Source organism: Crinia signifera, chromosome 4, assembly GCF_055691185.1.
Source record: "Crinia signifera chromosome 4, ASM5569118v1, whole genome shotgun sequence".
Lineage (NCBI taxonomy): Eukaryota > Metazoa > Chordata > Amphibia > Anura > Myobatrachidae > Crinia > Crinia signifera.
The window spans coordinates 7574189-7586669 of NC_139220.1; the positions used below are offsets into that span (position 1 = coordinate 7574189).

The 12481-nt window shown below is 48.6% G+C and overlaps 1 protein-coding gene across 2 annotated transcripts in view; it reads right to left on the reverse strand.

Annotated features, from left to right (window-relative positions):
• Window positions 1-12481, reverse strand: part of ETV6 (ETS variant transcription factor 6) — a 50617-nt gene that overhangs the window by 21369 nt on the left and 16767 nt on the right. For both annotated transcript variants that reach the window (XM_083180920.1, XM_083180921.1), the window contains exon 2: window positions 3593-3728. In XM_083180920.1, coding sequence (XP_083037046.1) covers window positions 3593-3728 — 136 coding nt within the window. The remainder of the gene's footprint in view (window positions 1-3592; window positions 3729-12481) is intronic.

Genomic DNA, 12481 nt, shown 5'->3' on the forward strand with positions numbered 1-12481 from the left:
ACACCACCGCATAGCCTGCATACCTCAATATACCTCACACCACCACACAGCCTGTATACCTCCATATACCTCACACAGCCTGTATACCTCCATATACCTCACACCACCACACAGCCTGTATACCTCCATACACCACCACACAGCCTGTATACCTCCATATACCTCACACACCACCACACAGCCTGTATACCTCCATACACCTCACACACCACCACACAGCCAGTGTAACCCCATACACCTCACACAGCCAGTGTACCCCCATACACCTCACACAGTCAGTGTACCCCCATACACCTCACACAGTCAGTGTACCCCCATACACCACCACACAGCCTGTATACCTCCATATACCTCACACACCACCACCACACAGCCTGTATACCTCAATATACCTCACACCACCACACAGCCAGTATACCTCCATACACCTCACACACCACCACAAAGCCAGTATACCTCCATATACCTCACACCACCACACAGCCAGTATACCTCCATATACCTCACACACCACCACACAGCCTGTATACCTCACACACCACCACACAGCCTGTATACCTCCATATACCTCACACCACCACACAGCCTGTATACCTCACACACCACCACACAGCCTGTATACCTCCATATACCTCACACACCACCACACAGCCTGTATACCTCCATACACCTCACACACCACCACACCGCCTGTATACCTCCGTACACCTCACAAACCACCACACACCTCACACACCACCACATAGCCTGTATACCTCAATATACCTCACACCACCACACAGCCAGTATACCTCCATATACCTCACACACCACCACACAGGCTGTATACCTCCATATACCTCACACACCACCACACAGCCTGTATACCTCCATACACCACCACACTGCCTGTATACCTCCGTACACCTCACACACCACCACACCGCCTGTATACCTCCGTACACCTCACACACCACCACACAGCCAGTGTACCTCAATATACCTCACACCACCACACAGCCAGTATACCTCCATATACCTCACACACCACCACAAAGCCAGTATACCTCCATATACCTCACACACCACCACACAGCCTGTATAACTCCATATACCTCACACCACCACACCGCCTGTATAACTCCATAAACCTCACATACCACCATACAGCCTGTATAACTCCATATACCTCACACACCACCACACTGCCTGTATACCTCCATATACCTCACACACCACCACACTGCCTGTATACCTCCATATACCTCACACACCACCATACAGCCTGTATACCTCCATATACCTCACACACCACCACACTGCCTGTATACCTCCATATACCTCACACACCACCACACAGCCTGTATACCTCCATATACCTCACACACCACCACACAGCCTGTATACCTCCATACACCTCACACCACCGCATAGCCTGCATACCTCAATATACCTCACACCACCACACAGCCTGTATACCTCTATATACCTCACACAGCCTGTATACCTCCATATACCTCACACCACCACACTGCCTGTATACCTCCATATACCTCACACACCACCACACACCTCACACACCACCACACAGCCAGTATACCTCCATATACCTCACACACCACCACAAAGCCAGGATACCTCCATATACCTCACACACCACCACACAGCCTGTATACCTCCTTACACCTCACACACCACCACACCGCCTGTATACCTCCGTACACCTCACAAACCACCACACACCTCACACACCACCACATAGCCTGTATACCTCAATATACCTCACACCACCACACAGCCAGTATACCTCCATATACCTCACACACCACCACACAGGCTGTATACCTCCATATACCTCACACACCACCACACAGCCTGTATACCTCCATACACCACCACACTGCCTGTATACCTCCGTACACCTCACACACCACCACACCGCCTGTATACCTCCGTACACCTCACACACCACCACACAGCCAGTGTACCTCAATATACCTCACACCACCACACAGCCAGTATACCTCCATATACCTCACACACCACCACAAAGCCAGTATACCTCCATATACCTCACACACCACCACACAGCCTGTATAACTCCATATACCTCACACCACCACACCGCCTGTATAACTCCATAAACCTCACATACCACCATACAGCCTGTATAACTCCATATACCTCACACACCACCACACTGCCTGTATACCTCCATATACCTCACACACCACCACACTGCCTGTATACCTCCATATACCTCACACACCACCATACAGCCTGTATACCTCCATATACCTCACACACCACCACACTGCCTGTATACCTCCATATACCTCACACACCACCACACAGCCTGTATACCTCCATATACCTCACACACCACCACACAGCCTGTATACCTCCATACACCTCACACCACCGCATAGCCTGCATACCTCAATATACCTCACACCACCACACAGCCTGTATACCTCCATATACCTCACACAGCCTGTATACCTCCATATACCTCACACCACCACACTGCCTGTATACCTCCATATACCTCACACACCACCACACACCTCACACACCACCACACAGCCAGTATACCTCCATATACCTCACACACCACCACAAAGCCAGTATACCTCCATATACCTCACACACCACCACACAGCCAGTGTACCTCAATATACCTCACACCACCACACAGCCAGTATACCTCCATATACCTCACATACCACCACACAGCCTGTATAACTCCATATACCTCACACACCACCACACAGCCTGTATAACTCCATATACCTCACACACCACCACACAGCCTGTATACCTCCATACACCTCACACACCACCACACAGCCTGTATACCTCCATATACCTCACACACCACCACACAGCCTGTATAACTCCATATACCTCACACACCACCACACAGCCTGTATACCTCCATACACCTCACACACCACCACACAGCCTGTATACCTCCATATACCTCACACACCACCACACAGCCTGTATACCTCCATACACCACCACACAGCCTGTATACCTCCATATACCTCACACACCACCACACTGCCTGTATACCTCCATACACCTCACACACCACCACACAGCCTGTATACCTCCATACACCTCACACACCACCACACAGCCTGTATACCTCCATATACCTCACACACCACCACACAGCCTGTATACCTCCATATACCTCACACACCACCACACAGCCTGTATACCTCCATACACCTCACACACCACCACACAGCCAGTGTAACCCCATACACCTCACACAGCCAGTGTACCCCCATACACCTCACACAGTCAGTGTACCCCCATACACCTCACACAGTCAGTGTACCCCCATACACCACCACACAGCCTGTATACCTCCATATACCTCACACACCACCACACAGCCTGTATACCTCCATACACCTCACACTGTGGGGCAGGATGACGCAGGATAAGAAACAATGAAATGGAGCAGAATGTAGAGTATACTCCTGAGATGGGGGCACACCCCCGGACAATGTCTGGACGACTCCGTGTGATTGGCTAGCACACTGGGTTCTACATTACACTATAGACCGGGAGGCGGAGCATAGTGACAGGTACTCACGCAGGTGTGCCGGCAGCCTGACGGGCTCCTCTTCCATCTTGTGAGGCCGTGGCCCCAGGACATGGAGCAGGGAGGGGGAGGGTGCGGTGCAGTTCTGCCCCGGGCTCTCTGGGGGTGAGAAGGAATTCTGCTCCTGCTGAGAAATGCAAGAAAGAAGATATATAACGTGCTGCATGGTTATACCTCCAATACCATCACTGGGGTATTATACCTGCCCCCCAATATCAGACGTCTCCGGGGGATCCCTGATGTAACGTACATTGTCCCACATCACCTCGTCTCCTTGTGCTGCACCGGCCTCCTATACACCTCCCCAGGCCATCCCCAGTGCTGCACCGGCCTCCTATACACCTCCACATGCCTTCCTCAGTGCTGCACCATTCTCCTATACACCTCTCCAGGCCTTCCTCAGTGCTGCACCATTCTCCTATACACCTCCACAGGCCTTCCTCAGTGCTGCACCGGTCTCCTATACACCTCTCCAGGCCTTCCTCGGTGCTGCACCAGTCTCCTATACACCTCTCCAGGCCTTCCTCGGTGCTGCACCAGTCTCCTATACACCTCTCCAGGCCTTCCTCGGTGCTGCACCAGTCTCCTATACACCTCTCCAGGCCTTCCTCTGTGCTGCACCAGTCTCCTATACACCTCTCCAGGCCTTCCTCTGTGCTGCACAATCTCCCATATTTTGTGACACCATTTTTACATTCCCCGGAGAGTGCCACCTCCACCTGCTGCGCTACCTGCAGTCTGGGGTATTGGGGGAGGCGGAGTTTATCTGTGGCACCACCTCAGGCCTATTGCAGTACAGCTCTGAGAGACGTAAATTATTCTTATAGATTACGGTCAGGGAATAAAATAGGTTGCTATGGGTAACTGCACCATTTTTCTGCACACTGGGTTTAGCAAATGCATTAATGCCTTATTATTATACCGTTTATATATGGGAACAACAAAGGTGCCAGACTGTAGCGGCCTCTTGTGTATGGAGATGGAGGCAGCCATTTTGTGGCTGAACCAATATTAATGAGAATGAAATTACTAAGCCGCCAGTTGTGAATGTTCACTTTTAGGGCCAGATGTACTAAGCTTGAAAAGTGATAAAATGGAGAGTGACAAACCACCAGCCAATCGGCTCTCAACTGCCATTTCACTGTGTGCTTGAAAAATGTCAGTTAGGAGCTGAATGGTTGGTGGTTTATCACTTATCAAAGCTTAGTACATCTCGCCCTTAATGAGAACTTCTGTACAAAATGTCCGCCGACACGTGCGGGGGCCGGTGCTCTGACAAAACGATTATTTTGGATGTATTATACATGTGAAGGGGGCTTCTTCACCTTCTTCTTTATGGTCAGATGTCAGACAATGACTGGTAACATGGGCCGTCGGCAGTTCTGTGGGTCGGTTACGCAGGGCGGTACCATGTCCAAAGGGGCCGCTGTCGTCATGCGAAACTGACCTCGGTTAATTGAAAATGTCAACGCCCCAAATAATCATCATATAATCGTATTCAATGGACCAGACCCAATGCATAGGCCGCTGTGCAGTGCAACCCCTCAGCTGTTTGTTCTGCATTCACATGGCAGGGAGTACGCCCTAAACTTTTCCATGAACCCCCTTATATTGCCATCACAGCGCCCGCCCCATCTTTTACGCTACTCTCCCCCCACATCCCCCCCATCCACCCCTGGCCCAATTTCCCAGTCTGAAATAACTATAACGGCTCGCATTTCAATATTCTAGCAGCTGCCAAGGGTTCTTTATATAGACTACGTCTGCCCACCCCTGTCTGATACCTGCCCCACACCCCATTTCCTCACCAAGAGATTAACCCTTTGCGGCACCGGCGCCTTACTCAGAGCCAACCACTTTGGAGATGGAAGAGTTAAAATTGAGGGACTGCTGAGTAACAAAAAATAAAAAAAAGACCCTGCGTCATCCGTGGTAAATTAAACCTCTGCGCTCAAATCTTTGTCAAGTCTGATTATTAACTCCTTCATTACCGGAGACCACTGCGGGCGCTCGGTCTCGCTCTCTTACCCATTTCCTCCAATCTCCTCTGATTCTCCTCATGTCCCGTCATCGGCCCCTTATTCCTCCTTTCCTGCGCTCGCTCCCTCCCGTCACCCGGCCTCCACTCTCTTCCTGGTGACCCTCCCACCTCCGTCTCACCCCGACCTGGTTCCTTCACTTCTCTCTTTGGAAACTCTCCCTGATCGTTTCTCCTTTTCATCTTTCTCAGAGCCTCTGTGTACCAGACAGGGTTCCCCGCTCGCCCTCAGTGCCCGGCCTATACCCCCCCCCTTCCATTACATGAGAGACTGGAAACTCCGCCAGCAATGGAAGGGTTAACTACGCTCCACACATTGGGGAGAGTCTGTGCATCTCCAGAAGCTTTGGATCCGGCCCAATAGAGAGCGGAAGTAAAAAAACCGACCAAACTGGTCAAACGGGCCTTGTGTCAACACGGAAAAGGCCGGGGGAACTCGGCTAAGGGGTGTAAACATGTCCTCGCCGGTGCCACTCCCGCTTCAGACATGGTCTCAGGTAGAAGGAAGCTACGGTATCTGGATGATAGATCTACAGCAATAGGTCGACACAGGCAAAATGTCAACTGTTGTTTTTCACATTTTTTTTTCCTTCATTTTGTGATACTTTATCATTCACGTGGACTCCCAATTGGGAACAGAAAAGCGAGCCATGAGAGGGTACCCGTTACATATGTCGACCTTTTGCTCGGGACTATCTTCTGTCAGTCAACTTAATGCATGTCAACCTTTTTGGGTCGACCACTGTATGTCAATGCTGGATACAAACCCAGTGATGACGTACGGTTAGTTAATAATTCTCATAACGCTAACAAGGAGTCGTTACGGAGGACAGGCCGCTGAGGTAACAGGAGCTGGAGATTGCACCATTGCAGCTTATGAAGGACCCTCAGTCCTGTGACCGACGGCATCTGGCTTCTGAACGTCTGGGAAATTCCCCCGAAAAGACGGAATTGTTCTGAGATCAGCAGATGTCACGTGTGATCATCGCCCCACAGGCAGAGAACCAGGTGAATCACAGCCAAAAATTCCAGACAGACAACAAAAACATTACATGCAGAACAGAGGGTTTGGGATCGTCTCTTTCCACAATTGTACGTGAACGCTGGGCGCACACCTGACCGACGTGTCCACAGAGCGGCCGACTCAGATAACAATAAACGCTGCTCGGCAGCTTCATATGTGTAGATCGGGGCACCTGGCTGGGCAGTGAACGAGTCGACATGAAAATAATGTTGACAGACGTCGGGGCTTATTCAAGCGTTTTTTTTTTTTTTTTACTCCTATCAGAGCAATTCAATTGTTGCCTATTGCTTTATAGGTGTATAAACAGACGGTGTTACGTTGAGCATAGCGGCTCATCCTGAATTAAGTCTAAGGACATTTAAAAGGTGCCAAAATTATTTTATAAACCATCCGATCGGTCACCCAATTTCTCTTGAAATCCAGAAGACTCCGGGCCCAAAGATGTCCGGCGCACACACACACACAGGACGATTGTGTAAATGAGGTCGCGACAGAGGGGGTGGTTAATAACCAGCGATGTCGCTGATTTTATCACCCGGGGCTTTCGAGCTTCCAAACCACGGAATTTGCACAGATTGTTTCTCACACCTCAGGAGGCGGTGAGAAGAAAAGTCACCTCCGCGGCTAACGGGTGTCTATAGCAGCAACAATTGAATCTCTCTGTTTTGTGATCCCTAGTGGTGGCCGCAAGGGAAAACTGCTGCATTAACCCAATCATGTCGACAGCCAAAGAAATAAGTTATGTCAGAACATTCCGCACCCACATGTCTGCTGTGTAGGTCAGACAGGTAGGTGCTACAGGGGGCGAATAGAGATAGTACCCCGCACAGGACAAAGAGTTTAGTACAATGTAGTTATAGAACCAACTTCAATACTATTGAGTCTTAACAAATATAGACAGTATTAAGTGTTGGAGGTGCCCCCAGGAATCAAGTACTAGTATACTTAAACACAGGGAAACAGTGGTCCACAAGTAGAGGGCCACTGTTCACAGAAAGGATTCCTTTTTGGAGGCACACTTTTGAGTAAATGATGGTGTTGAATGAGTGAAGTAAAACTTAACTTTTATTTCCAATTATTTTTTTAAAAATAATGCTAACTCTATGTTTACATATAGTGCATAGTTTGCCATAGAGAATTAAATGCGTGAAAAAATGTTTTAAGAATTTTTTACATTTTTCGATGAAAAAACAAAAATGGAAAAACAAAACAGGGGTGGGCCACTCAAAATTAATAACGTATTTTTATCAGCATAAAGACAAATTGCCATGAATTAATATCGATAGGGTGGCCGAAAAGTGGTGTTATTCAGTAATCATATGTTGTTAACAAATGATTAAATAGGGTCCAACATAGGCCCAGCTGATGGTGTGTCCAGTGTCTGTGAGAAGTCTGTACTACTGGTATGTTTCGTATTGTCAGAAAGTAATTTTACAAAAAAATATATGTGAATTAACCAGGTACAGATACTTAATCACAAATAATACCCGTTGGTGGTAAAGGATGGTATTAATACACAAGCATAAATGCTAGCATAAAAAATGTCAGGTATCCTTATGAGGTGGAAAAAGTTAAAGTACAGTGGATTAGATTTCAACTCTTTCTGCTGCCCACTGTCTTCACCCTCTGTCCGCTCCTATTTGTGAAGACAGTGGGCAGCAGAAAGAGTTGAAATCTAATCCACTGTACTTTAACTTTTTCCACCTCATAAGGATACCTGACATTTTTTAATTACAGGGGGTGCAGGGGTGCGGCTTCTCACCCGGGCCTTATTCTGGTCCACATGCAACGCTGAAAAATCGTTTGGCGAATTCCTCCGCACGGCTGCGAATGAATGTGTGATGGTGGCACAAACGGTGCCTCCTGCAGTCCTACCACTAGGTGGCGAGCAACAAAACAATTCAAGCATTGCTCAGTATGGCCGCCGTTGCGGATACTATGGCTAAGTGGTATCGTCATATTGGGGGGGTGGGAACTAGTGACAGATAATACGCCAGGACAGGCCAACCTGTGGCTCTCCAGAGGTTGTGAAACTACAAATCCCAGCATGCCTTGACACAGTTTTAACACTCCCTTATAGCAAAACTGTGGCAAGGCATGATGGGATTTGTAGTTTGACAACATCTGGAGAGCCACAGGTTGGCCAGGCCTGTAATACGCCATGTATAATAATCGCACCTGTATACTCTCCCTGCAGAACACGGACATTGGTCAATTCAAACACCAAACGCTAAAACCAGCCGCAACAATCGCTGTCTATCCAGACTACTAATCCAAAACTAAACCCAGGCATAAACTCCATTTATAGACCCATTCCGAAATGGACCTGTATTTTGTACGTAGCGGAGGGATACAGTATTCAGAGATTTTTCTAGTTACTTACTGCCACGGCCATATTTTTGCAAAAGTTCACTGACGGCATAGCTAGATAAGAAAGCAAAGGTTCAACCAGTCATTCAAGTCATAAATTCCAGCTTTACTGCAGCGCTGTACAATAAGGGGACAGACTATACCATGGTAACAGTACATACAGTGATACAGAAGGTGAGAGGTCCCCACTCACTACAGATTACACTGTATCACCAGCATATACTGCAGCGCTGTACAATAAGGGGACATACAGACTATACCATGGTAACAGTACATACAGTGATACAGAAGGTGAGAGGTCCCCGCTCACTACAGATTACAATGTATCACCAGCCTATACTGCAGCGCTGTACAATAAGGGGACATACAGACTATACCATGGTAACAGTACATACAGTGATACAGAAGGTGAGAGGTCCCCACTCACTACAGATTACACTGTATCACCAGCATATACTGCAGCGCTGTACAATAAGGGGACATACAGACTATACCATGGTAACAGTACATACAGTGATACAGAAGGTGAGAGGTCCCCGCTCACTACAGATTACACTGTATCACCAGCATATACTGCAGCGCTGTACAATAAGGGGACATACAGACTATACCATGGTAACAGTACATACAGTGATACAGAAGGTGAGAGGTCCCCGCTCACTACAGATTGCACTGTATCACCGGCATATACTGCAGTGCTGTACAATAAGGGGACATACAGACTATACCATGGTAACAGTACATACAGTGATACAGAAGGTGAGAGGTCCCTGCTCACTACAGATTACACTGTATCACCGGCATATACTGCAGCGCTGTACAATAAGGGGACATACGGACTATACCATGGTAACAGTACATACAGTGATACAGAAGGTGAGAGGTCCCCGCTCACTACAGATTACACTATATCACCGGCATATACTGCAGCACTGTACAATAAGGGGACATACAGACTATACCATGGTAACAGTACATACAGTGATACAGAAGGTGAGAGGTCCCTGCTCACTACAGATTACACTGTATCACCGGCATATACTGCAGTGCTGTACAATAAGGGGACATACAGACTATACCATGGTAACAGTACATACAGTGATACAGAAGGTGAGAGGTCCCCGCTCACTACAGATTACACTGTATCACCAGCATATACTGCAGCGCTGTACAATAAGGGGACAGACTATACCATGGTAACAGTACATACAGTGATACAGAAGGTGAGAGGTCCCCGCTCACTACAGATTACACTGTATCACCAGCATATACTGCAGCGCTGTACAATAAGGGGACATACAGACTATACCATGGTAACAGTACATACAGTGATACAGAAGGTGAGAGGTCCCCGCTCACTACAGATTACACTGTATCACCGGCATATACTGCAGCACTGTACAATAAGGGGACATACAGTGATACAGAAGGTGAGAGGTCCCCGCTCACTACAGATTACACTGTATCACCAGCATATACTGCAGCGCTGTACAATAAGGGGACATACAGACTATACCATGGTAACAGTACATACAGTGATACAGAAGGTGAGAGGTCCCCGCTCACTACAGATTACACTGTATCACCAGCATATACTGCAGTGCTGTACAATAAGGGGACATACAGACTATACCATGGTAACAGTACATACAGTGATACAGAAGGTGAGAGGTCCCCGATCACTACAGATTACACTGTATCTCCAGCATATACTGCAGCGCTGTACAATAAGGGGACATACAGACTATACCATGGTAACAGTACATACAGTGATACAGAAGGTGAGAGGTCCCTGCTCACTACAGATTACACTGTATCACCAGCATATACTGCAGTGCTGTACAATAAGGGGACATACAGACTATACCATGGTAACAGTACATACAGTGATACAGAAGGTGAGAGGTCCCCGCTCACTACAGATTACACTGTATCACCGGCATATACTGCAGTGCTGTACAATAAGGGGACAGACTATACCATGGTAACAGTACATACAGTGATACAGAAGGTGAGAGGTCCCCGCTCACTACAGATTACACTGTATCACCAGCATATACTGCAGCGCTGTACAATAAGGGGACATACAGACTATACCATGGTAACAGTACATACAGTGATACAGAAGGTGAGAGGTCCCCGCTCACTACAGATTGCACTGTATCACCGGCCTATACTGCAGCGCTGTACAATAAGGGGACATACAGTGATACAGAAGGTGAGAGGTCCCCGCTCACTACAGATTACACTGTATCACCGGCATATACTGCAGTGCTGTACAATAAGGGGACATACAGACTATACCATGGTAACAGTACATACAGTGATACAGGAGGTGAGAGGTCCCCGCTCACTACAGATTACAATGTATCACCAGCCTATACTGCAGCGCTGTACAATAAGGGGACATACAGACTATACCATGGTAACAGTACATTGGCCCTTATTCTAATCGGCACGGTACGGCCCGCGTGCGGCCGTACCGCCGATGTTTTTGGTCTGCACATGCGCAGAGGTCATTCTGCGCATGTGCAGCCCCCTTCGCCGCAGACGTCTTTCGTCCGCCGCAAAGGGGGCGTATAGGGGCGTGAGAGGCATCATGCCCTCATTTCCCTATGTGTACGCCCCGCGTTTCATGGGCGTTCCCATGCAAACGCGGGGCGTATGCATGGTAATGAGGGCATGACGCCCTCATTACCATGACATGGGGGCGGAAAGCTGACGTCGCCGGATGTCAGCTTTCAGCCCCCATACAAGCTACCACACGGACGATTGTCCGTGTGGTCTCAGCTTGCGGGAGCTGCCGCGGCGTGCGGCCCTGCCTTCGATGGTCGACGACCATCGAATGCAGGGGGCAGCTCCCACCATGGTGGAGGCGTACGCCTCCACCATTTTTGTGCGGATCGCCAGCCGTCCGTGTAAGGACGGCCGTGGCGATCCGTCTGGTGGGCGGCCCTTGGTTTGTGCGGTCGGAGCCCCGTGTGCGGCTCTGACCGCACCAACCAGAATAAGGGCCATACAGTGATACAGAAGGTGAGAGGTCCCCGCTCACTACAGATTACAATGGATCACCAGCCTATACTGCAGCGCTGTACAATAAGGGGACATACAGTGATACAGAAGGTGAGAGGTCCCCGCTCACTACAGATTACACTGTATCACCGGCATATACTGCAGTGCTGTACAATAAGGGGACATACAGACTATACCATGGTAACAGTACATACAGTGATACAGAAGGTGAGAGGTCCCCGCTCACTACAGATTACACTGTATCACCAGCATATACTGCAGCGCTGTACAATAAGGGGACATACAGACTATACCATGGTAACAGTACATACAGTGATACAGAAGGTGAGAGGTCCCCGCTCACTACAGATTACACTATATCACCGGCATATACTGCAGCGCTGTACAATAAGGGGACATACAGACTATACCATGG